The sequence below is a fragment of the Ornithorhynchus anatinus genome, chromosome X1, assembly GCF_004115215.2.
Source record: "Ornithorhynchus anatinus isolate Pmale09 chromosome X1, mOrnAna1.pri.v4, whole genome shotgun sequence".
Classification (NCBI taxonomy): domain Eukaryota; kingdom Metazoa; phylum Chordata; class Mammalia; order Monotremata; family Ornithorhynchidae; genus Ornithorhynchus; species Ornithorhynchus anatinus.
Genome location: NC_041749.1, coordinates 110,202,641 through 110,228,486, shown reverse-complemented (window position 1 = coordinate 110,228,486; position 25,846 = coordinate 110,202,641). Strand labels below are relative to the sequence as shown.

Here is a 25,846-nt window from a genome sequence, read left to right as displayed (position 1 = left end):
GGTCTGCTCTGAAGTTTCTGTTGTATTTTATTGTGGGGAGGGCTGGCTTTTTTTTCCCCTTCAGTGGAATGCACAGGGGCTTCGTAAACTTTAACCAAAGTCATGTCCAGCCGCTGGCAGTGGAGCAGCTAAGCAGCAGGCGCGGGTGGGGGGTATTTAAAAAGCGATAGCAGAACCAAGGGGGGAATGGGGAGAACACTCAGTCAGGTGGCGGGCTGGGGGTCCCCATTGCTGTTGATGATTGGGTCTTCTCCTGGTGGGGCCACGAGGAGTGGGGGACAATGGGCTGGAGCGCACTCTTCCTACTCCTGGCGCTGTGGCACCGGCAGCTCCCACCTCTCTCTGCCCACTGCTTTGGCTTGAGAGCCGGGAAGACCCTGACAGGGCTGGGCTGGTGGCTGGGTGGGTCCCTGGTGCAGGAGAGACTTGCCCCTGAACCTGGCCGGTCTTCTCTCCCTCCGAGATCCCCTTCCCCCTGAGGGGACTGGAACAGGGCTCATCTGTGGGCTGATGTTTTCTGGGCAGTCCCTCCCTTTCTTCTTGAGGTGGGCCCCTGGGATGAGCTGCCTGGATCCCGAATCTGCCAAATCCCCCCACCCTGTCCCCCTGCAACAGCTGGGTAGAGGCCAGGGCCGGGCCCCGGTGAGGGCCTTGGCATTGAGGCCCTGCCGGTAACTCTAGCACTGGGAGGTGGGCCAGCAGGGAGGGTGGGAGCAGGTGATTTAGGTCGGAGGGCTGGGAAAGTCGGAGAAAGGTAGGGAGAAGCAGGTGGGACTGAGGGGCAGGTGAGGTCAGTGTGAGGAAGTGGTGGAGCAAGAGCTGAGGGGTAGGAGGGTCTCTGCCGGAGCTCCGGGGAGGGGCTGGGATCCTCCGGGAAGGCAGGATCAGGGCAAGGGAGAGATAGGACCGGTGGAGACAAGCTTGGGTGGGAGTCAAGAGTTAAGTAGGGAACGGCGGGGAGCTTGAAAAGAGCTTGGGTCAAGGGTCGAGCAGGCCGTGATGCAGAGGGGAAAGGAAAGTGGAGAAGGGTGCAGGAAGTTGGGGGGTGGGGGGTTTTGGGAGACTAGGGGTCCCATGCCAGTCGCAGCTTCACAGTTTCCAACATCCCCAGAGTGGGGCCCAAAGAAGGGGCAGTCCCAGGCCCTCAGTCAGTGGTTAGTAAATGTCGACTGCAGACCACTGGGCTAAGCACTTGGGAGAGTTGGTAGACACCATCCCTGCCAACAGAGTTTACAGACTAGTGGGAAATTGATGCGGGCCAATGACAACTCAGCTAGCACCCCACATCTCCAGGATTCCTCCCTTCAGTGCTGGCAACATCACCAGCCTGTTTGGGGGCTGCCCCGCCCCCATTCCCATGTGTGTCTTCTCTCCCCCCCCCCCCCCCGGCGTCCCCCCGGCCAGTCTTCAGGGACGAGTCTCTCCTGGGCTTCCACACCAGGCCGAAGGAAAAACCAGAAAATCATTCCGGCCGGCTTCCCCCTCCCACCTTGACTGCCTCTTAGGTGGGATTTCTTTCCCCGGCCTCTGTAGACAAAAGGAAAATGCAGTTTTAATGCATTTTTTTCTTATTGTTATTGTTTTTGGTGTTTTTTTTTTTCCAAACATTTGACTCATGAACAGCTGGGGAGGGCGGGGGGGCCGGGTCCCTTGAGCCTTCCCCAGAGAGGTTTTGTCCTTGTCTTCTGGTGCCTCGGGCTTCAGGGGAGACAGGGTTTCATAATGATGTTTTTGGTGATGCATGCCACGCAAATGGAAAACAAACAAAAAAAAAACACAAAAACCACAAAAAAAAAATACCCAAAACAACCAACAAAGCCAACCAACACCAAAGGTGAGGAAACTAGGTGGATTTAGCTGATAAAATATAGGCTTAGCCTTTCACTATATTCTCTCTATATTATATATTATTATTATTATATTTACAACAATCCGCATGTTAAATATTAGGAGTTAACTTTGCTCTGTACTGAAAGGGAAAAGCCAGCTTGTTCTCTTTCTGCATCCGGGATCCCTGGGATGGGGTGTTGGAGAGCCCCGATTTGCCAGGACCCCCTGAGGGGCTGGTCTGCCCGTGGGGATGTAGATCGGGGTTGGGGGCCACAGGAGTTTGCGCTCCATCCCACAAAAGGTCTGGACTCACATCCCCGCCCCCGCCCCCCCCCCCCCTTTACCAGTGACAGCACCAGTCGGAATGACTTTCACAAAGTTGCAAGGTCTCGGGGCCAGCTTTGGCCTTTTTTTAATAGCTGCCTGCTTTTGGGGTTTTTTTTTGTTTTTTTGGGGGGGGGGGGTGGTTTTGGGTGGGTGTGAGTGGGTGGATGGGTGGGTGGGTGGGTGTACCTGCTCCTGGCCTTGTCGCGCCCCCCCTTCCCCCCCCATTCAGTGTTAGCCAGGGTCCCTCTTCCCCTACCGTCCCTCCTGGGCCTTTGGAGCGTTGTGAGGAAAAGGCCGGTGTCTTGCTCCTCTGGCACCTCTGGAGCTGATACCCCTCAGGCTCGCTCTGCTTCCCTCCCCAACACCCCCCCACCCCCCCGGCCCCATGGTGTCCTGCTTTCCCTGGCCTCCCTTCCCTGGGTTTGTTTTTTGTTTTGTTTGTTTTTTAAGCCTCATTCTATCAAGGCGGGGGCTGGCGACTGGAAGGGGCCATCTAGAGGTTTTTCTCAGAGGCCTGGGCTTGATTCCCGACCCTCCCTTCTTGGCGCCTCGTGTCTTCCCTCTACCTGGGGTGCCTACCTTCCCTTCCCTCCCCCTCTCCCCCCAGACGTGGCTCAGGAGAAGCAGGGCTAGAGTAGGGAGAGCCTCGGGGCCCCTCCCTCCTTCAGTTCAGGCTGCTCAGGATACCAGAGGGGCTGGACTGGCACCCCCGAGCAGCTCTCTTTCCCCTTTTTTAAAAAACAAAAAAAAAAAAATCCGTTGTTTGTAAACCCTTCTTAGAAGCTTGAAAATAAAAACCTCCCTCTTTCCCCAGCTGTGTGTTCTGGACCAACACGGGCCCCTGTCTGCTGGGAAGGGGGTGGGTGGGAGCCGGGAGGGGGCAGAGGAATATGTCCCAACTTCGCACCCTGGCCAGCGCCAGCCAGCCTCTCTAGGAGGGGTTGCTCCTTTGGGGTCTTGTTTGGGAAGAGGTCAAACTCCCAGAGCTGCAGGACCAGTGGGGGATGGGACGGGGGGGCGGGTGGGCGGCATGAACCACGCGGTTGCCGTCTGTGGGGAGGTGAGGGCTCAAGCCCTGGCCCTTCTTTCCTCCCTTTCTGGGAAGGTGCAGCCCCGACACTGCTAATCTCCTTCCCGGAGCCATGTCCGATCTCCGGAGGCCAGGCTGAGAACCCTTAATACCCCAGGCGGGCCAGTGGCACCATTTCCAGCCCACACCCCCGCAGCCATGGCCTTGGGCCACAGCTGCTAAAGTCAGCTTGGGTTTCGGCTGCCCATGGTTACACTGGGGTCCCCACGAGATGGTCCAGGCTGGGTGGGTGAAGCTACACTTGCACAGGCGCACACATCATCTCATGCTTCTGCCCCAGCCAGTCCCCGGGAGCATGTGCCCAGCGGCTAATAGAGATGGGGGGAAAGTCCCTTTCCCCCCTCAGTCTGACTCTTCCTTCTCCTCTCCCCAGAGCCTCCTCGCCCTGGAGCCTGGATCTGGATCCCTCCAGAAGGGCTGGGGTGAAGGAGTTGCCCCCTGCCCAGTGCCCAGAGATCAGGGAACAGAATTCAGCTGGGTAACCCCCTGACCCAGGTTCCCCCCAATTCCCACAGCTCCTTTGCTGCAAAATCCGGCCCCCCCCCCCCCCCCCCCCCCCCCGGTCCACTCTAGGAGGGGGCAGAGAAATGGACAGGACCAGATCCTGAAAAGCATACATGTACTTCCTTTCGTGGTGCAGGGGGAATCCTGCAGTTATCCTAGCCGGCTCCAGGGGGGCGGGGGTGGGGTTGCCCCCTGCCCAGCCCCAGCTCCACTTCCTGCCTGGAGAGCACCTCTACTACTTTTCCCCTCCCACCTGGGTCCTCAAGGCCACCTCCCTGGAATCCTGCAGTGGTTTGATCTCCAGAGCAACAGAAGACTGTTTTGAGTGGATGGGAGCGGGGAGAGGTGCCTAGCCTAGATAGAGGCTGGCGGGGGGAGAGGGCGGGCCTTGGGGTGGAGTCACAGGGTTGGGGAAGAGGGTGGTCCATCCCATTACCCTTGGCAGCCCAGACGACTTCCCTGCCTCTGTGGTCAGCAGGATGTTGGAACCGACCCTTCTCCTCCTCCTCCTCCTCTCCTCTCTCCTCTTCCTCCCCATGCCAGGCAGGACAGGTAGGTGCTGGGGAAGAGGATGAGGAGGGGGCCGGGGTTGACCAGGGGTGCACCAGCTTCACTGCTTCCTCACCCTCTGAAGAGAAGCCGGACTTCCTGCCTCCCAGAGTCCCCCTGTCCCCTGCCCAACTTGCCTTCGGTCTCAGAATCCCCATGCCCTGTCGTCGTCGTCGTCGTCGTCCCCCCGCTATCTCCCTGCTCTCCCATCCCTACAGGTCAGGGGGGACTCAAAGGCAGCTCAGGAATGGGCGTGGTGGAGGTGCGGGGGGGGGAAGGGGTCTAGAAAGGGAGTGGGATCTGGGGAAGCAGTGGCAGGGAGCAGGAACACGGGGTCTTTGGGGCTGACCAGAGCCCTAACAAGCAACTCCTCTTTCTACCTGCCTCTCTCTCTCATCTGTATCTCCAGTTGCCCAGACCTGGGAGACGTCCCAGCCGCCCTCCGGCTCCCTGGCGGCCCCCAAGATTCCGGGAGAGGAGTGGCGGAGGCTGGTGGGACGGCTGATGGAGGGTGGGCCCCATGATGCTATATCCGTTACCTGTTACTCTGATAGGCTGGTGGCCCACGTAAGCAAGGACATCCTGGCGGTGAGAGACCACCCCTCGCTCCCCAACCAGCTAAACTAAGAGATAATAAGAATCGTGGTATATTCCTATATGCCGCTTCCCATATGCCAAGCACTGTACTAAACGCTAGGGTAGATACAAGCCCTGTCCCACCGGGGCTGAAATCTAAGTAGAAGGGAGAACAGGTATTGGATCCCTATTTGACAGTTGAGGAAACTGAGACCCAGAGACGTGAAGCGACTTGTTCAAGGTCACAAGGCAGGCGACTGATGGAGCCAAAATTGCAACCCAGGCCCTCTGACTCCCAGGGTGGGACTCTTTCCTTGAAGTCTCTTCACCTTCCTGGATCTGAACCAACACCCCATCATCCCCCTTAACCCACATCAAAGCCAGCTCTGCCTGTGCCCTCTGATCTGGATACTCCTCCTTCCCTCCATCCCTCCCCTCCCTCTTTCCCTTCCTCCCTCCATCTCCCTCTCTGGGCTCAGGCCCAGGGACTGCTCCCCACACAGGTCTCCCTGGCTGATCCCAGGTGTGCCGCCACTTCCAACCACAGCCACTTTTACCTGGAGACCCCCCTGAATGGCTGTGGGACTCAGGCCCAGGGAGACCCTGCCCTCTACCACAACACTGTAAGCCAGGGGGAAGGGAGTGTGTGTGTGTGGCAGGGGGTGGGAGGTGTGGGGGGGTGTCCCTCTTGCTGAGATGCAGAAAGTAGACCGTGAGGTCTCGACTCCTTGGAGAGGGGAAGGTCCCCTTGTGATGGTCCAGGGGCCTTGGGTAGGGAAACCCAACCAAAGTCAGAAGAATCTGGAGCCAGGAAGAAACCTATCCCACTTCCCCGAGGTCCGTCTCAGCCACCTGTCCCCCGGCGACGGTCCCGAGCCACACCCAGGAGAGGATGGAGTCCACACTATTAATGTGAGAAGGACTTGTGGGGAGGGTGGGCAGTCAAAGAGCTGAGGGATGGAATTCCTGGCTTTCAGCCAGCTGCTAGGCCAGGATTGGGTCTGGGGTGGGGGGTGGTGGGTGGTTTTGATAGCTCTTTAAGGAGAAAGGGACCCCTGGGTTCCAACCCCACCTTGGAGTTCTTTCTGCCCCTTCCCCTTGCCGGGGAGTTTGGAGTCAGCACGGCAGGGTGCCGTTCTTCACTGGGGAATCCAAAACGGCAGCAAAGGGAGGGAGCCTCTCTCTCTTCTGTCTCCCTTGTAGTTTGCTTGCACCCCACCCAGTCTGGCCAGGGGCCCCCAACATCCCCAGCCCCGCCGCCCACTCTTCAGCCTGGAGGTCTACGGCTCTGACGCCTTTCACAAGCTCCCTGGGCCATGCACTGTGCCCGCCGACAGCCATGTCTTTGTGGAGGTGACCCCCGCCACTGCGGCAATGACACCGGGGGCGGGGAGGGGGGTCAGACAAGCAGTGTTTTTTCTGACACTGGAGCGATTATTGAGACCGAGGGTGGGGGGAGGGGTATTCGGGGCCAAGACCCCCGCATCCCGCACTGCCAGCTGGCTCTCTCCACGTAGGCTGCCCTGGCTCGGCCCTCCCCCAACCAGGGCCTCTCCCTGCGCCTCTGCTTCGTGTCACCCTCTTCGGACCCAGCCCGGCACTCCCCCTTCCTGGTGTTGCGCAGAGGCTGTCCGGCAGAGCCCTCCGTGACTTTCTTCTCGGCGTCCCCTGGAGCCCCATACCGCGCCCGCCTCAGCTTCCGACTGCGACCACTCTTCAACGCCTCCGTGCAGTTTCTGCACTGCCAGCTGGGGCTCTGCTACCAGGGCACTGCCCCACACGGTCCCCACCAGCCCCCGCCGGTCTGGGAGGGAGGGAGGGAAGAAGGGAGGGGAGGCTGGGGACCCGAACGCCGGGGGTCTGGGGGGAGAGGAGGGCCGGGATGCGGCCACCTGGATTCCACTTCCTCAGCCAGTCGGAAAAGCAGAGTTTCCCACATGGGGCAGGGACCGTGTCTGACCTGACCATCTCGTATCTGACCCAGAGCTTAGTTTGGGGCTCGGCACATAGTGAACACGGCACAAATGCCACCACAGTGATTAGCGCAGACTGGGAGTGGGCTGAAGGTGGGTGGAGGAGGCTGCGGGGTGGGAGGGAGTGTGGCGGGAAGAGCGGCCAACTGATTCCCAGCCCCATCTCAGTGTCTCTCCCAGGATGAGGCCTGTAAGGATGGTGGCAGCAGCGAGGAAGAGAGCGAGGAGTCTTGGGGGCGAGGCCGGAACCCGCGCACTCTGTCCCAGCCCATCATCGTCACCGTGCCTTGGCCTCCCCGGGCCTCCCGCCAGCCTGCCCTGGGTGAGACCCCACAGCCTCCTTCCCTCCTCCTCCTCCTCTTCCTCCAGATTTTTGAGGGCCGGGATGTCTATGCCTAGATTCTGGAAGGGGAGTGGGCTGGAGTCCAGGACACCTGGGATCTGAGGGGAGAGCAAGGTCCGAGGTAGGACCCAGAGCCGGTGACACTCCTAGCTGCGGGTCTTCCTGCTCCTGGAACGAGGCCCATCTGCCCCCCAGGCTGGCCGAAGGAGGGGGTCCTACGCAAGGATCCATCCTCCCCCGTCTCCCACGGACTGGAGTTGGCCCCCGTAGTGGGCATCACCGTGTCGGCTTTTGTGCTGGGCGCTGCTCTCTCCGCTGGGCTCATCCTCATCCACATCCGCACAGGTATAGTATGCGGCAGGGGACCCACGGCGTAGTGGACAGAGAACGGGCCTGGGAGTCAGAAGGTCATGGGTTTTAATCCCGTGGCTCAGTGGAAAGAACACAGGCTTGGGAGTCAGAGGTCATGGGTTCGAATCCCGGATCTGCCATTTGTCAGCTGTGTGACTGTGGGCCAGTCACTTCACTTCTCTGTGCCTCAGTTACCTCATCTGCAAAATGGGGATTAAGACTCTGAGCCTCACGTGGGACAATCTGATTACCCTGTATTTACCCCAGCGCTTAGAACAGTGCTCTGCACATAGTAAGCACTTAAATACCAACATCATTATTATTACTATTAATAATCCCGGCTCCACCACTCGTCTGCTGTGTGGCCTTGGGCCGGTCACTTCACTTCTCTGTGCCTCAGTTATCTCATCTGTAAAAAAAATGGGGATCAAGATTGGGACTGTAATAATAATAATAATGTTGGTATTTGTTAAGCGCTTACTATGTGCAGAGCACTGTTCTAAGCGCTGGGGGAGATACAGGGTAATCGGGTTGGCCCACGTGAGGCTCACAGTTAATCCCCATTTTAAGCCAACCTGATTAACTTGTATCCACCCCAGTGCTTAGAACAGCGATCGGCACATAGTAAGCGCTTAAGAAGTACCATTATTATAATTATTATTTTAATCCCTCACTTTGGGAGGGTAGGCGATGGGAGACGGGCGGGGACTGCAGAGGCGCCACTGCAGTCCCACCTCTGGCCACCAGGGGGTGCGGAGAAAGATGGGGGCGAGCCAAAGTGGCAGGCGGCGGAGCGTATTAATAATAATAATAATAATAATAATAATGTTGGTATTTGTTAAGCGCTTACTATGTGCAGAGCACTGTTCTAAGCGCTGGGGTAGATACAGGATCATCAGGTTGTCCCACGTGAGGCTCACAATCTTAATTCCCATTTTACAGATGAGGGAACTGAGGCACAGAGAAGTTAAGTGACTTGCCCACAGTCACACAGCTGACAAGTGGCACAGACGGGATTCGAACCCATGACCTCTGACTTCCAAGCCCGTGCTCTTTCCACTGAGCCACGCTGCTTCTTCACTTTGCCCCACGCCATAACTTCTCTTTTTCAGCTCTCCGCCTCGTTGCCATCCCCCCCGTTGGCTCCTCGGAACCCTCCCACTCCAGGCCAGCTCAATGAGTCCTCGGACTGAAGGTAGTGGAGAGCCTGTGCCCTGAGAAGAGGGGGCAGGGTTAACCTGAGAGAAGGAGAAACGACACAGGGCGATCCCCTTGTCGTCTTAGAGAAGCAGCGTGGCTCAGTGGAAAGAGCCCGGGCTTGGGAGTCAGAGGTCATGGGTGCTTGTCAGCTGTGTGACTGTGGGCAAGTCACTTCACTTCTCTGGGCCTCAGTTCCCTCCTCTGGCAAATGGAGATGAAGACTGTGAGCCTCACGTGGGACAACCTGATGACCCTGCATCTCCCCCACAGCGCTTAGAACGGTGCTAAGCACATAGTAAGCGGTTAACAAATACCAACATTATTATTCTTCTCGCAAACTGTAGAGCGGAGCCCAGCCTGGCCAGAGGCAAAGATGATCCCAGGATCAGTGCCCCATCCCCTGGGCCCTCACTACAAAGCAATAAAATCGGGGTCCCACGCTGAGCGCCATCTGGCTCCTTCGGGGATCGGGGATGGGAGGGCGGAGAGGTGAAGCGATCGACTGGCACCGCAGCGTCGTGTCTCCCCCCTGCCCTGATCCCCCCACATGCCAAGCAGACCGAAATGCACCTGAAAAACGGCACGACTGGCCGGGCTTTCTCTCTCGTGTTGTGTTTTTTTTTTAAATGGTACTTGTCAAGTGTTTACTATGTGCCAGGCACTGTACTAACCACAGGGATAGATACAAAATAATCAGGGTGGTCACAGTCCATGACCCACATGGGACTCACGGCCTTATTTCCCATTTTATAGAGGAGGTAACTGAGGCCCAGTGAAGTGATTTGGCCAAGGTCACACAACAAAGAAGTGGTGGAGGTGGGATTAGAACCCAGGTCCTTCTGACTCCCAGGCCCATACTCTATCCAGGGAGAAGCAGCGTGGGTTAGCGGATAGACCCCGGGCCTGGGAGTCAGAAGGACCTGGGCTCTAATCCCGGCTCTGCCGTGTGTCTGCTGTGTGACCTTGGGCAAGTCAATTAACTACTGTGGCCCTCAGTTACCTCACCTATAAAAAGAGGATTAAGAGTGTGAGCCCCGTGAGGGATGGGGACTGTGTTCAACCTCATTAACTTGTATTCATTCATTCAATCAATCGTATTTATTGAGCGCTTACTGTGTACTGATTACTGCACTAAGGAAGGTACAATTAGGAAATAAAGAGAGACGATCCCTGCCCACACTGGGCTGTATCTAGCCCAGTGTTTAGAACGTTGCCTGGCACACAGTAAGTGCTCAGCAAGTACTATCATTGTTGTGATTATTATTAGGCCGCATTGCTTCTCACTGGGGCCTGCTCGGGAGACCCTAAACGCTCTTCAGAAAGCCCATCTTGCCGAAGTGACCCCGGGTTGGGAGGAGAGAAAACAAGAAAGGGAAGCCTTACCCACTCCCCCTCGCTCCTGGTTAAGTCCCCACCCGAGGAGCTGAAGCAGTTCGGTGGGATGGGGTCCTGGTCCCCCAGAGGAGGCACTGACCCAGATTCCTGGGGCAGGAAGGTGGCAGTTCTGTAGGCCGGGATCAGCCAGTGTGATAATAGTAATAATAATGTTCATTCAATAGTATTTATTGAGCGCTTACCATGTGCAGAGCACTGTACTAAGCGCTTGGAATGTACACATCGGTAACAGATACAGTCCCTGCCCTCTGATGGGCTTACAGTCTAATCGGGGGAGACGGACAGACAAGAACAATAACGTTGGTATTTAAGTGTTTACTATGTGCAGAGCACTGTTCTAAGCGCTGGGGTAGATACAGGGTAATCAGGTTGTCCCTCGTGAGGCTCAGAGTCTTAATCCCCATTTGACAGATGAGGGAACTGAGGCCCAGAGAAGTGAAGTGACTTGCCCCCAGTCACCCAGCTGACAAGTGGCAGAGCCGGGATTCGAACCCATGACCTCTGACTCTCAAGTCCGGCCTCTTTCCACTGAGCCACGCTGCTTCTCCAGATACCAGTAGCAACCCCCGAAGACGAGGAAGCTCAGGAACCCTCAGACCCACCCGAAATGAGAGAGCGGAACGAAGGGGGGAGAGGGGGCGGACCATCTGAAGACGCTCAAATCGCTCTCGTTCCCCCGCACGGCCCGCTGGGAAATGAAGTCTGGCTCCGGCGGGCGGCAAGAGGGAATCACTTCCGGGGCGGGGGGAGGGAGGAGGCGGCGGCGGCGGCGGCGGCGAGGTCACCCTTGGACGGTGCGGCAAGATGTGGGCCACCATAGCGGTGAGGGGCTCAGGGGCCGAGAAGAGACGGGCGTCAGGCAAGGAAATGCCCCCCCTCCCACCCGGAGAATGGCGACCGGGAGGGGGAGAGACGTCTCCAAAGCGGCGGCCCCTAAGGCTTCCAGGGGCGAGGGGCCCGGGGAGGTGGGGGCGAGAGGGGCAGGACGGGCACGAAGGGACGGAGAGTGTGGGGTTGGGGCCCCCCGATTAGGGAAAGGAAGCCCCAGGACGCCCTCTTCGTGTTTCCCCCGCCTCACAGCGGCCGCTCCAGCTGAGCTGCCAGGCGAACCTGGCACTCCGAGGCCTGCACCAGTCAACGGCCTGGGCCCGCCCCCTCATCCCCATCGTCGTGGAGCAAACCGTAAGGAGCCCGGACAGTGGGCAGGAGGGGAGGCAGCGAGGGAATCCCCACGTACTCTTTGGTTCAGTCCAGCCCCACTCCCCTCTCCCCGGCCACCCTTCTGTCAGGCTGACCCCAGCCTTGCCAACCGGGGCCTGCCGCACATGGCCCAGGGCTCCCCGTGCTCCCTCGCCCCACCCCTTGACTCGCTGGCCCTCCGGCTCCCCTCTTTCCCTTCTCCTTCAGGGCCGGGGAGAGCGTGCCTATGACATCTATTCCCGCCTGCTCCGAGAACGCATTATCTGTGTCATGGGTCCGGTGAGTATGCATGCAGCTTCCTCCCCCCGAACTCGCCCTACTCCACCCCATCCTTCTTCTCTGACCCCAGCCCCTCTCCCCTTAGATCGATGACAGCTTAGCCAGCTTGGTCATCGCCCAGCTGCTCTTTCTGCAGTCTGAGAGCAACAAGAAGCCCATCCACATGTACATCAACAGTCCCGGTGAGTGCCCAGTGGCCACTTCAGAAGCCAGCTTCCTACCCTGTGCCTCTCTAGAATGTTGCCGGGGCCCAGAGCGTATTAAAATAGTAATGATAATGGCATTTGTTAAGCGCTTACTACGTGCCAAGCACCGTTCCAAACACTGGGGTCGATGCAAGGCATTCAGGTTGCCCCACGTGGGGTTCACAGTCTTAATCCCCATTTTACAGATGCTGTGACCGAGGCACAGAGAAGTTAAGTGACTTGCCCGGGGTCGCACAGCAGACAAGTGGCGGGGCCAGGATTAGAACTCACTTCCTCTGACTCCCAGGCCCAGGCTCTTTCTACTAAGCCGCATTGCTTCTGGCTATTAGAGGGCCAGGCACCGTACTCGGTCCCAATTCCGAGAGTCCGCTCCCAGGGAGCGGTAGACTGCTTTTGTTTCACTTACCCTGAGCAGTGCCAGGCACAGGTAGGCCCCGACCAGGTCCTCTCTTTGAGTCATTTGGTGATGAGACGGGATTCCTCAAGGACAAAGGTAAGATGGCTGGCCCACCGGTAGACCTGGCAGTTCAAATGCCACTGTGACCGGGAGGTGGGGGCTGGGGCTCCACGAAGGAAAGCGTTTCAATCGGGGTGGCCTTCCTGGAGGGGGCCGGCTCAGGGAGCCTTAAAGGAGCAACTTGGCGGGAGATGGCCCCCTGTGGGAGGGATGACTTGGAGGAAGACAAGGAGCCCTTTGAGAAGGGGGCATGCTCTGGAACGGCCTCTGGTTGTGGGGAGAGAGCACGTTCGGAGGAGTGATGGGGATGAACTCGGAGCGCCATTCATCGGGGGACCGCAGCGGTCGGGGGAGCAGGAGGCAGGGCCTGGGAGAACAGCTCGGGGATGGTATGTCCAGAGCCCCCGCTTCCCTCTCCTTGGCCCGCAGGAGGTGTGGTGACGTCTGGCCTGGCCATCTATGACACCATGCAGTACATTCTTAATCCCATCTGCACCTGGTGCGTGGGGCAAGCAGCCAGCATGGGCTCCCTGCTGCTGGCGGCTGGCTCCCCAGGCATGCGCCACTCTCTGCCCAACTCCCGCATCATGATCCACCAGCCCTCTGGAGGGGCCCGGGTGAGCCCAGGGCCAGGGGACACCCTGTAGGTGGGGGAGGGGAGCTGGGGGAGGGAGACTGACCGGTGGCAGGAAAAGCTGGCCCTGCCCACCTGGCGTCCGACGATGCCGTGGATGAGGATGGGGGACATGGGGCCTGACCCCGCTTAGGGGTAGGAAGGTGGGTGTTGGGGGATTGGTTGCCTCTGTCTCACCAGCTCCCCTTTCCCTCTCAACACACAGGGCCAAGCCACTGACATCGCCATCCAGGCCGAGGAGATCATGAAGTTGAAGAAACAGCTGTATGGCATCTATGCCAAACACACCAAACAACCCCTGGATGTGATAGGTGAGGGCCAGGACCAACAGGCCTCCTTCCCGGTTAGGGCAGAATGACAGCTGGCCCTGCCCAACGTACTCTCCCTGACCCTGGCCCAGGCTGGTCTTATGACTGGTCCCAGTAGCTGGTCTGGCTTCCAGGGAGGCTAGGCCTTCACTCTACCGGGTCTTGGCTGGTGGGGAGGGGTGGACACAATCCTTGGTGGGGAGGGCAGATGGATGATGGTCCAACCCCCTTCCCACCCCCATGACCCCAGTGCAACGTTCCCATCCTCTATCCTCACCCACAGAGTCTGCGATGGAACGGGACCGTTACATGAGTCCCATGGAAGCCCAGGAGTTCGGCATACTGGACAAGGTGCTTGTCCACCCGCCGCAGGATGGAGAGGACGAGCCCGAGCTGGTGCAGAAAGATCCGGCGCCCACCCCCGAGCCTGCTTCCACCCCCGGGCCTGCTCCCGCTGTCTCCTAAAGCTGGTATCGCCAGGAAGGGGACCCCTACCTCCCTTTGGATGGCACGGGCTGGGGTAGAGAGGGAGAGAGAGAGAGAGAGAGAGAGAGAGAGAGAGCCCCTGGAGAGAGATGCCTGTGCCCCACAGCAGTGAAGGTCATTCACCTGTCCTCAGGTGTGCTGGTGCTGGAGGGGAGAGAGACCTCCCACCCCTCCAAAACCCTTGGGACCACAGTCCCCGTGGGACTTGCTGCTCCCCCCCCTTGGCTTCGGAAAAGATCTATTTTTCTAGCTTTGTACTTCAGGGGGCTTTGCGGGGCAGGAGGAATCCAGGCCCAAGGCACTTGTTCGTCGGTGTTCACTGAATGTTGTTTGTAAATTAAAACTTCAGTCTTGTTCAGAGTCTGCTGTCTGTTCTTTTCTCCCCTTCCCACCTGGCTGCTCCAGGAAGCCCCACCTCTCCCTTCTGCTCTGTGCCAGATTGCCGTGGGTGGGCCTCTTCTTGGAGCTGAGCTGCCCCACTCTCCCCTTGAATGAATGAATGAATGAATGAATGGCCTTCTCCCCCAAACATGGCAGAGGCTCTGTCTGGGGCCCTTGGACTGTATCTGATGCAATCGTATTGTAACTACTGCAGTGGTTAGCACAGTGCTTGGCACACAGTAAACACAATAAGCACTTAACATGAGAAGCAGTGTGGTCTAGTGGAAAGAGTATGGGCCTGGGAGTCAGAAAGAGCTGGGCTCTAATCTCACCTCCACCACTTGTCTGCTGTGTGACCTTGGATAAGTCGCTTCACTTCTCAGTGGCCTTCAGTTACCTCAACTGTAAAATGGGGATTAAGACTGAGCCCCAGATGGCACATGGACTGTGTCCAACCTGATTAAGCCCTGACTAAGCCTTCCTTTCCTCTTCTCCCACTCTGACATCGCCCTGACTTTCTCCCTTTATTCAGCCCCATGTTATTTATGTATATATCTGTAATTTATGTTAATGTCCATCTCCCCCTCTAGACTGTAAGGTCGTTGTTGGCAAGGAATGTGTCTGTTTATTATTATATTGTACTCTCCCAAGTGCTTAGTGCGGTACTTTGCACACAGCACTTGATAAATATGGCTGACTGATTAGTTTCTATCTACCCCAGTGCTTAGTACAGTGCCTGGCACACAATAAGTGCTGAATAAATACTATTAAAAAAAAGTGGTATTTACCAAGCACTCACTGTGTGCCAAACATTACACTGAGGACTGGAGTAGATAGAAGACAGTCCATTGGGACCCATTTCCTGCCCCAGGTGGGGCTCACCATCTAAGTAGGAGAGAGAACAGATATTTGATCTCCATTTGACAAATGAAGAAACTGAGGCCCAGAGCACTGAGGGGACATGCCCAAGATCACAGAAGAGGCAAGGGGTGGAGCCGGGATGAGAACCCAGATGTCTGCCTCCTAGGCCTGGGGCTCTTTCCACAAGACCCTGCTGTTTTTCAGATAACACATTGCTGTGGCTATTAAGGTTGTATTATTATCATTACCAAGTCCCAGATTGAAAGGTTCCAGAAACCAGGATGGAACCCAGGATGCTGGGATCCAACGTTGGCTAAGTCAGGGACGAAGAAGAGGCTAAGGGGTTAGGTCTCAGGGGGCTGGGCTGTGGCTTGTTTAAGTGGGGGAAGAGAGGACAGGTGGGGGAGGAAGCTGCTTCCTCCCCTGCCTAATTGGCCTTGTTCCCCTGGAGCTGAGTGGTTGATCTTCCCTCATCTCTGGAGCAGTGGCCAATGGAAGAAGTGAGGGCTGGTCAGAAGGGCCGGGGCTGGCTTCTGCCCCTCCTTTGGAGGCCAGTAGAGCTGGCCAAGAAGTCTTCCTCGTTCTCCAGGAATTGAGGGAAGGGAGTCTACTGACTGGGTGGAGCAAGCCTATAACCCCCACCCCACTTCTCCCTGCTCTCTCCTTTGCTGCCCTTGACACAGAAGTGGTTTTTACCCAGCAACTGTTTCCCCATCTCTCTCACCTTGCTCACTGTCTTTTGGTATCATGGATCTGGAGACAGAGAAGGTATTGTTTGCAGGTAAGGGTGCTGGAGCACCACCCTACCTTGTTACCCCATTTCTGCCCTTGCTCCTCCCTTAAGGGGGTGCAAACTCTCATATCTTGGTGTGGGGGTTTGAGTTGAGCTTGGGGGTGTTGGGGAGCCTGCTGCACACCCCCAATTCAGGGCTGATGGCGGGGCCTGTTGGTCAGTTTCTTATGGCCGAGGGAGGTGGGGTGTTGCCTTTCTCTCTGGGGAGAGAATGGAGGTGTTGGGTAGGTCAGTCCGAGACCGAGCTGGGAGGTCAAGATCTGCACTGCAATGAAAAGGGGAGGCGGGGAGCCATCCTCAAGGGCACCTTCAAGTGTGGATGATTGCCAAGACCAGAGCCTTGCAGGGTCTTTCCCTACAGTCCTAATTGCTGCAGCAAGCGATACATGGTAGTCAGAAAGGACTGTGGGTGCAGGTGAGCTGAACACTGCTTAGAGGCTCTTGCTCGCCCCAGCTGACAGCCAGGGGAGAGATAATGTGCCCTGTGATGGGCGTGGGGGGCTTGCTGGCAATGGCCCTATCTGCCGCTCTTTCACTCCCTAGACAACCAGGAGCGCCTCAGCAACTGCCTCTGGGGCTCAGTTGAAACCGCAGACCCCTGCTGGGATTCCCTTTATAAATTGGAACTGGAGGACTGGGGCTCCTTCCTGGATGAGGTAAGAGGGCTGGGCCCAGGGGCCAGGGGAGACTCCTTTCGGTTGCCCGGCCCTGTTTCTTCAGCACCCCTGGCCTCTGTCCCATGGGGTTCAGACCTTCCTCAGTCCACCCCACCTGTCTGAGCCAGAGCCTTCTCGAACAGGCAGGGAGCACGCGGAGGCTGCCCCTGCTCATCCAGGCCCTGCTCCAGGCCCACCGTGACCCCTTTGACCGCCTGGGCTGCAGCTTGGAAGAGGCGAGGAGGGCTGGAGAGCTGGACTGTCTGAGGAGCCGGCAGATTAAGCTCAAGGTGATGCTGTTGGTTGGGGGGGAAGTGTGGTAGGGGAGGAGAAGAGTTGGGCTGCCCTCACCCCTACCCCAGACTCTGTAAACTGGCTGGAGTTGGGGGTTGGTTTGAAGGGAGGGGTCTGGGGAGCTAATTGGTTGTCCGGGGAGGGGATTCAGATGTGAGTTGAGGCTACTTGGACCCATTTTAGACTCCACAAGTGCAGATGGGGAGACAGTAACCCTTGTGGTACTCAAGTGCTTACTATGTCCAAGCACGGTTCTAAGCACTGCAATAGAGAAGAAGTTAATCAGGTTGGACACAGTCCCTGTCTCACATGGGGGCTCACAGTCTTAATCCCCATCTTACAGATGAGGTAACTGAGGACCAGAGAAGTTAAGTGACTTGCCCAAGGTCACACAGACATGCGGCAGGTGTGAGATGGCCGGGGAGAGAGGTCAGGGGAACCATGGAGCTCGAGCACGAGGGGAGGGGGGTCTGGCAAATGACCCGAGAAGCCAGGTCAGAGGAGATGAGACTGAGGTCATCGTAAAAGGAGGCAAAAGGGGGCTTGGGCCATCCAGCTGTCTCTGGGCTTACTGGACAGAAAGTAACGGTAAATAAGTCCCCGTTTAGACTGTGAGTCCATCATTGGGCAGGGATCATCTCCATCTGTTGCCGAATTGTACATTCCAAGCGCTTAGTACAGTGCTCTGCACATAGTAAGTGCTCAATAAATACTATTGAATGAATGAATGAATGAATGAATGAATGATGTGGGAGCAAAGGGGGTCAGGGACCCCAACGGCTCTCCCCACTTTTCTGCTCGGCCCCAGGCTCAAGTGGAGTCATGCGAGCGGCAGATTGAAGCTGTGCAGGCTCGGGAGCAGGAACTACGGGAACAGAACCAGCAGCTGAGAAACACCCTGGGGAGGGAGAGGGAGGAGGTGAGACTGGGGCTCCTCCCTCTTCTTCCCCATCAAGATCAACCAATCCATGGTATTTACTGAGCCCTTACTGTGTGCAGAGCATTGGACTAAGTTCTTGGGAGAGTACAATATAACAGGGTTGGTAGATACGTCCCTGCTCACGGTGAGCTTGCAGTCTAAAGGGAGAAGATCTGCTCCCTGAAGAGGGCTTGCCCCACTTCCTGTTGAAGTGGGGATGGGGGTACGAGGAGGGAGAGAGCCCGGGGACTCCCTGCTTCTGAACGTGTGAGATGTGCCCTGTAACCCACAGGTGGCCCGGCTGAAGCTGCTGCTGAGCAGCTGGGGGGCCCAGCATGGCCACGAGCTGAAGAAAAAGGAGCAGGAGTTGGGGCGCCTCAAGGAACGGATGCAGATAGTCCTAGGGGAGCGGAAGGAACGGCGGGGGAGTGAGTGGGGACAGGGAGGAGCGGTGGGAAGTTGGGGGACATGGGCGAGGACTTGGGCATGAAGTGGAGGTTGGGGAAGGGGGGCAGGTGAGAGAGCAGCAGGACCCTGGAAGGTCTAAGGGGCTCTGTCCTAGAGACCACTTTATCCATCCCAGACCGATCACTGCCTCCTCTCCTACTTGGGAGATTTTGAAAAACAGATCCTCAGGCTCCCTCAGCCTCTTTCCCCTCCTCCACCTCTCCCCCCCAGCCATAGACATCCTCAACACCCTGACCCGTGGAGATGGCAAACGGGCCACGTGGAGAACTGGGCGACCTGATGGCAAGTGAGGAGGGGGACCTGGAGGAGCAGGGAGGGTCACCTGCCTGGGATGGGTAGGAACCAAAGGCAGGTCAGGGCTGGGGAGGATGAGAGGGTGGCCTCTGTCTTCTCCCCTGCCTTTGGTGCGTCTCTCTTGCAGGAAGGAAGGGGAGCTGCTCCGGACGGTGACTGGGAATCTGGAACGGCAGGTGGCCGAGCTGGCCCGGGAGAATGAGGAGCTGAGGCGGCTGCAGGGCCGGTTGCAGCAGGACATGACTGAGTTCCTGGGTGCTTCACAGGAAGACTCTGCTGTGAGTGGGGGAGGGAGGGAGGAAGCCAGTCAGGACTTTGCTCTGGTCCCTTCCCTACTAAAGTTCCAGGCCAATTGGGAGAGCCAGTTGTTAACCTCCCGCCTCCCCACCCCCCACACCCGGCCCTGGCCCCAACTCAGATAGGACTGGAGAGGCAGGGAGTTTGGGGCTGAGCCCTCAAGAAATCACACATCACCTACCTCTGTTCCCTCTCCTCCCCAGGAAGGGGATCTGGCTGGTGCTGGGGAGGGTGACACAGTGTGGGAGCAGTGGTGTCACCTCAAAAGTCACATGGAGAAGCTCAAGGGACAAGGTAAGGTTCCCCTGTCACCGCAGCCCCCAGTATTGCCCGACTCTGGCCCCCCACCAAACCCGGAGCCCCGGCTGTGTGCCCAGGCCACTAAGCGTGGTTCCTGACCCAGCCCCTGTGGCTTCTGCATTCCAAGTGTCCAAGTTCCAGATCAGCTCCCCTAGCCAGGGGTGAGGGGGCAGAGTTCAGCCCTTTCCTCCATCCTCCTCCCCCTAGTCCCAGAGGAATCGCCCAGTGAGCATCCAGTGATCAGCATCACAGATCACGAAAAGGAGATTGCCCAGCTGCGGCAGGAGATTAAGCAGAGCAGAGAGCTTATCTCATGGCAACAGCGCTGTCTCCAGGTGAGCGAGTGGGAGGCAGGGGGAGAATGGGCCCCTTGCTCCCTCCCCCTTCCTATCCAAGACCACCACTGTTCTCATCTTCACAGTCCTACCGCCCCAGGAAGCCTTCCCTGAGACTAACTTCTCATCTACCCACCCCATTCTCCCTTCCAATTGCATCACCTATGCCCGTGGATCTCCCCCACCCCCACAGCATTTATGTACATACCCGGTTGCTTCCCCCTACCTTTAGTTCATCCTAATGTCTGTCTCCCCCACTAGATTGTAAGCTCCTTGAGGGCAGGGATTGGATCGAGGTATTCTGTCATTGTACTCTCCCACGGGATCAGTCCAGTGCTCTGCACACAGTAAGTGCTAGATAAGAACCACTGAGTGATCGGTAGGAGAAAGCTGCGTGTCCTTCCCCTGCCCCCTGAGTGGGAAGAACTCTGAGCTGGGGTACAGGATACCTGGGTTTGGGGTCATCTTAGGGAGAGGCATGCCGGTGAGGGTCAGGGAGGTAGTTGCTCTGGATTTGCCTGTGTCACGGTGACAGTGTTCAGAGCATTGCGGGGGTGGAGGGGCCTGGATTCTAAGCCCGGATCAGGCAGCGGCAGGACTTTATCAATCAAGCAATAGCATTTATTGAGCACTCTTTGCAGATCACTGTACTGAACATGAGAGAGTATAGTACAATGGAGTTGGTAGACACGATTCATTCATTCAATGGTATTTATTGAGCACTTACTATGTGCAGAACACTGTACTAAGCGCTTGGAATGTACAATTCGGCAACAGAGACAATCCCTGCCCAATAACAGGCTCTCAGTCTAAACCGGGGAGACAGCAAAGCAAAACAGAACAAAACAACACCATCAAGATAAGTGGAATTATAGAGATTTACATATCATTAACAAAATAAATAGGGTAATATATATAAATATGCACAGTGCTGAGGGGAGGGGAAGGGGGAAGAGCAGAGGGCAGGTGGGGGAACGGGGAGGGGAGGAGGAGCAGAGGGAAAGCGGGGGCTCAGTCTGGGAAGGCCTCCTGGAGGAGGTGAGCTCTCAGTAGGGCTTTGAAGAGGGGAAGAGAGTTAATCTGGCGGATGTGAGGAGGGAGGGCATTCCAGGACAGCAGTAGGACGCAGGCCAGGGGTCGACAGTGGGACAGGCACGAATGGGTGACCATGAGGAGGTTAGCGGCAGAGGAGTGGAGTGTACGGGGTGGGCAGTAGAAAGAGAGAAGGGAGGTGAGGTAGGAGGGGGCAAGGTGATGGAGAGCTTTGAAGCCAAGAGTGAGTTTTTGTTTTGTGCGAAGGTTGATAGGCAACCACTGGAGGTTTTTTAGCAGGGGAGTGACATGCCCAGAGCGTTTCTGTAGGAAGATGATCCAGGCAGCGGAATGAAGAATAGACTGGAATGGGGAGAGAAAGGAGGAAGGGAGATCAGAGAGGAGGCTGACACAATAGTCCAGTCAGGATATTTTGAGAGCTTGTACCAGCAAGGTAGCAGTTTGGATGGAGAGGAAAGGGTGGATCTTGGTGATATTGTGAAGGTGAGACAGGTGTTGGTGACGGATTGGATGTGTGGGGTGAATGAGAGAGCCGAGTCAAGGACGACACCGAGGTTGCGGGCCTGTGAGACGGGAAGGATGGTCGTGCCGTCCACAGTGACGGGGAAGTTGGAGAGGACAGGGTTTGGGAGGGAAGATAAGGAGCTCAGTTTTAGACATGTTGAGTTTTAGGTGGCGGGCAGACATCCAAAGGGAGACGTCCTGGAGGCAGGAGGAGATACGAGCTTGGAGGGAGGGGGAGAGAACAGGGGAGGAGATGTAGATTTGGGTGTCATCTGCATAGAGATGATAGTTGAAGCCGTGGGAGCGAACGAGTTCACCAAGGGAGTGAGTATAGATGGAGAACAGAAGAGGGCCGAGAACTGACCCTACAGTTAGTGGATGGGAGGGGGAGAAGGAGCCCACGAAGGAGACTGAGAATGAACGTCCAGAAAGATAAGAGGAGAACCGGGAGAGGACGGAGTCTGTGAAGCCAAGGTGAGATAAAGTGTGGAGGAGAAGGGGATGGTCGACAGTGTCAAAGGCAGCTGTGAGGTCGAGGAGGACACGATGCCTGCCCTCAAGATGTTTACCATCTAGTGGGGGAGACGGTCATTAAAATTATATACAGCTAGGGGAAGCAACAGAATATGAGGAGGTGGATATAGTTGCGGTGGGGCTGGGGGTGGGGTATCACAGTGTTTTTAAGGGGTATAGACCCAGGTCCATAGGCGATGTAGAAAGGAGAACGAACAAGGTGGAAGAAAGATTAGCCAGGAAAGACTTCCTGGAGGAGATGTTAGCAGAAAGGAGGGTGAATAGGGTGGGGAAAAGAGAGGTTAACCAGGCAAGACTTCCTAGGAGAAGCAGTGAGGCTTAGTGAATCGAGAACAAGCCTGAGAGTCAGAAGGACCTGGGTTCTAATCTTGGGTCCACCACTTGTCTGCTTTGTGACCTTGGGCAAATCACTTCACTTCCTCTGTGCCTGTTACCTCATGACATAAACTGTCTCCAACATTTGATTAGCTTGTATCACCCCAGTGCTTAGTACAGTGCCTGGCCTGTAGTAAGTGCTTAACAAGTACCATAAGAAACATGATTTTTTTTTTTTTTAGGAGGGTTTTGAATATGGGTAGAGCAGCTGTCTGTCGGATGTGAAGGGAGAGGTAGTTCCAGGCCAGAGGGAGGATGTAGGCAAATGAGTTGGGGGTGAGAGAGACGAGGCTGAGGTTGGCGTTAGCGGAGAGAAGTGTTGGGGCTGGTCTATAGTGGGAGACGAGCAAGGTAAGGTAGGGCGTGAGCTGATTGAGGGCTTTAAAGCTGATGGTAAGGGATATCTGTTTGATGCAGAGCTGGATGGGCAACCATTGGAGGTTCTTGATGTGGACCGAGTGGTTTTGTAGAAAAACGATCTGGATAGCAGAGTGAAGTATGGACTGGAGAGGGGAGAGACAGAAGGCATGGCTCAGTGGAAAGAGCACGGGCTTTGGAGTCAGAGGTCATGGTTTCGAATCCCAGCTCGGCCACTTTATCAGCTGTGTGACTTTGGGCAAGTCACTTAACTTCTCGGTGCCTCAGTTACCTCATCTGTAAAATGGGGATTAAGACTGTGAGCCCCACGTGGTACAACCTGATTCCCTTGTGTCTACCCCAGCGCTTAGAACAGTGCTTGGCACATAGTAAGCGCTTAACAAATACCAACATTATGAAAAAGCAGCGTGGCTCAGTGGAAAGAGCACGGGCTTTGGAGTTAGAGGTCATGGTTTCGAATCCCGGCTCGGCCACTTTATCAGCTGTGTGACTTTGGGCAAGTCACTTAACTTCTCGGTGCCTCAGTTACCTCATCTGTAAAATGGGGATTAAGACTGTGAGCCCCACGTGGTACAACCTGATTCCCTTGTGTCTACCCCAGCGCTTAGAACAGTGCTCGGCACATAGTAAGCGCTTAACAAATACCAACATTATGAAAAAGCAGCGTGGCTCAGTGGAAAGAGCCCGGGCTTTGGAGTCAGAGGTCATGGGTTCGAATCCTGGCTCGGCCACTTGTCAGCTGTGTGACTGTGGGCAAGTCACTTAACTTCTCTGCGCCTCAGTTACCTCATCTGTAAAATGGGGATTAAGACTGTGAGCCCCACGTGGGACAACCTGATTCCCCTGTGTCTACCCCAGCGCTTAGAACAGTGCTCGGCACATAGTAAGCGCTTAACAAATACCAACATTATTAGAGAAGCAGCGTGGCTCAGTGGAAAGAGCCTGGGCTTTGGAGTCAGAGGTCATGGGTTCGAATCCTGGCTCGGCCACTTGTCAGCTGTGTGACTGTGGGCAAGTCACTTCACTTCTCTGTGCCTCAGTTACCTCATCTGTAAAATGGGGATTAAGACTGTGAGTCCCACGTGGGACAACCTGATGACCCTGTATCTACCCCAGCGCTTAGAACAGTGCTCTGCACATACCCCGTCGACCCCTGGGTCACGTCCTCCCGCGGTCCTGGAACGCCCTCCCTCCTCACCTCCGCCAAACTGATTCTCTTTCCCTCTTCAAAACCTTACTTAAAAATCACCTCCTCCGAGAGGCCTTCCCAGACTGAGCTCCTCTTCCCCCTCTACTCCCTCTGCCATCCCCCCTTTACCTCTCCGCAGCTAAAGCCTCATTTTCCCCTTTTCCCTCTGCTCCTCCACCTCTCCCTTCCCATCCCCACAGCACTGTACCCGTCCGCTCAACTGTATATATTTTCGTTACCCTATTTATTTTGTTAATGAATTGTACATCGCCTTGATTCTATTTAGTTGCCATTGTTTTTACGAGATGTTCTTCCCCTTGACGCTGTTTACTGCCATTGTTCTTGTCTGTCCGTCTCCCCCGATTAGACTGTAAGCCCGTCAAACGGCAGGGACTGTCTCTATCTGTTGCCGACTTGTTCATCCCAAGCGCTTAGTACAGTGCTCTGCACATAGTAAGCGCTCAATAAATACTATTGAATGAATGAATGAATAAGCGCTTAACAAATACCAACATTATTATTTCGAATCCCGGCTCGACCACTTGTCAGCTGTGTGACTTTGGGCAAGTCACTTAACTTCTCGGTGCCTCAGTTCCCTCATCTGTAAAATGGGGATTAAGACTGTGAGCTCCACGTGGGACAACCTGATTCCCCTGTGTCTACCCCAGCGCTTAGAACAGTGCTCGGCACATAGTAAGCGCTTAACAAATACCAACATTATTATTATTATTATTAGGCAAAAAGGTCAGAGAGGAGGCTGATGACTGGCCCAAGTAGGGGAGGGGGCCGAGGCTTGGGCTCCAGTCTAAGCCCCAGACTTCCTGTGCCCTTGCTCCTCTAAGTGCAAAGAATCAAAAAGGATCTAGGAGGAAAGGCATGAGGGGGAAATGTGTAAGCTCTGGGATGGGAATGATGGTGGAGGTCAGAGACAGGACCTTTTGAGGCAGTGGGGAGGGGGCCCCCTCCATGTCTGGCACTAGAACCACCCTCTCTGCCCTGTAGGAGCAGCTGAGCCAGGGGGAGCTGCCAACCGCACTCCAGGGCTCCTACTTCCTTGAGGAGCAGCAGAGGTTGCAGGAGGCCCGGGCTCTCTTTGCCCAACAGCAGGCACACTTTGCAGTGGAGAGGCACCGCTTTACAGAGGCAGCCATCAGACTAGGGCATGAGGTGAGGAGGGAGCTGGTGGGGGCAGGGTGCCAAGGGGAGGTAGGGTCTGGCCTATGGCGGTGGGAGGAGGCTGAGTTCAGTGGCCCTCCCTCCCCTTCTCTCTCTCTCTCTCCAGCGCCGGCACTTTGAGGTGGAGCGGGCCCTGTTCCTAAAGCAGCAGTTTCTCGGGGGCTCCATGCCTGGCCCAGCTGCATCATCAGAGACCTTGTCACCTGGCCTGGCCCCCCCTGAGGCCCAGGGTGAGTCTCCTGGGTCTTTCCATCTTTGTTCCTTAACCCCCCCTTCTTTTTTTAATGGTATTTGTTAAGCACTTACTATGTGCCAGGCACTTTACTAAGCACTGGGGAAGATGGAAGCTAATCAGGTTGGACACAGTCGCTCCCCCACACAAGCCTCACGCCATTTTACAGATGAGGTAACTGAAGCACAGGGAAGTTAAGTGACTTACCCAAGGTCACCCAGGAGACAAATGGCAGAGGTAGGATTAGAACTCAGGTCTCTCTGGCTCCTTAGGTCTGTGCTTTACCCACTCGGCCATGCTGCTTTGCTTCACTAGGCCGCCTTCTCCCTCCCCGGGCGGCTCCTCACTGGGATGCCTTTCCTTCTCTTGGTCCCTTCTCTGATCAGCCCCAGAAATGGAGCCGGGTCCAACGTGCCCTCCCCCTCCGGGTGCAGCCGCAGCTCTCCGAAAGAGAAGCAGCAGCCCATCTGGGCGCCTTTCTGTGGGTACTCCCAGGGGAGCTGAGCTTTCTGCACTCCACCATCTTCCAGGGGGCAGGTAATCATTTATTTATATTAATGTCTGTCTCCCCCACTAGACTGCGAGCTCGCTGTGGGCAGGGAGTGTGTCTATGTTGTGTCATATTCTCCCGAGCGCTCAGTACAGAGCACCCAGTGAGCGCTCGAGAAATATTATCGAATGAATGAAGGGTGAGAGGGAGCGGGAGGCTGGTAACCCCAGCTCAGTCTGGATTCTCCTTCTCTTCTCTCCCCAGGCTTCCCCTAGGCCGCTCTGGATACATGGCTGGGGGCGGCCTGCGCCCGCCCTGGACCTTTCTGGATGGTGCGCTGTGACCCCAGGCCCTTGCGCTCGGCTGGAAAGTCTGGGGCTTGGGGGGGGGAGGGGGGGAGGCTGGGATTTTTTTTTTAATTTTAAATCCGGGGTCGCGGGGAGGCTGTTTTCTCAGCCCCTCGAACCCTCTGTACCCAATAAAGAGACCGAACGCTCCTCTGCGGATCGTGGCTGCGCCCCGGGTCCTGCTTTTCTACCCCACCGTGCTGGAAGCGGGGCAATTTCCGTGGGGGGGCTTTGGGCGGAGCCAGAAGCTCCTCCCCATCCC

At 56.4% G+C, this 25,846-nt stretch overlaps 3 protein-coding genes across 4 annotated transcripts; all 3 read left to right on the top strand.

Moving 5' to 3' along the window:
- The first annotated feature begins 281 nt into the window (after positions 1–281).
- Positions 282–8,736, top strand: TGFBR3L (transforming growth factor beta receptor 3 like). The gene is given in 9 exon segments (XM_039910286.1): positions 282–402; positions 4,710–4,888; positions 6,080–6,229; positions 6,394–6,678; positions 7,030–7,142; positions 7,144–7,171; positions 7,249–7,306; positions 7,388–7,537; positions 8,711–8,736. Coding segments are annotated over 9 exon segments (1,110 nt in total).
- Positions 8,737–10,900: 2,164 nt separating this feature from the next.
- LOC100084584 (caseinolytic mitochondrial matrix peptidase proteolytic subunit) lies at positions 10,901–14,068 on the top strand. Its single transcript, XM_029049762.1, has 7 exons — positions 10,901–10,960; positions 11,219–11,320; positions 11,546–11,617; positions 11,703–11,799; positions 12,710–12,897; positions 13,120–13,225; positions 13,506–14,068. The coding sequence occupies exons 1-7, from the start codon at positions 10,943–10,945 to the stop codon at positions 13,685–13,687; spliced, it is 765 nt and encodes a 254-aa protein (XP_028905595.1). The 5' UTR covers positions 10,901–10,942; the 3' UTR covers positions 13,688–14,068.
- A 1,005-nt stretch (positions 14,069–15,073) lies between these two features.
- LOC114806430 (afadin- and alpha-actinin-binding protein B-like) lies at positions 15,074–25,748 on the top strand. 2 transcript variants are annotated; one of them, XM_029050534.2, is made up of 13 exons: positions 15,074–15,731; positions 16,287–16,399; positions 16,543–16,689; positions 17,502–17,612; positions 17,905–18,040; positions 18,291–18,366; positions 18,502–18,652; positions 18,875–18,965; positions 19,179–19,306; positions 24,342–24,506; positions 24,622–24,745; positions 25,134–25,284; positions 25,502–25,748. In XM_029050534.2, exons 1-13 carry the CDS (start codon positions 15,698–15,700, stop codon positions 25,578–25,580), a joined length of 1,506 nt encoding a protein of 501 aa, XP_028906367.1. In that variant the 5' UTR covers positions 15,074–15,697; the 3' UTR covers positions 25,581–25,748. The 2 variants fall into 2 exon arrangements, with proteins under 2 accessions (XP_028906367.1, XP_028906371.1); XM_029050538.2 differs by lacking the exons at positions 24,342–24,506; positions 24,622–24,745.
- Positions 25,749–25,846: the final 98 nt, after the last annotated feature.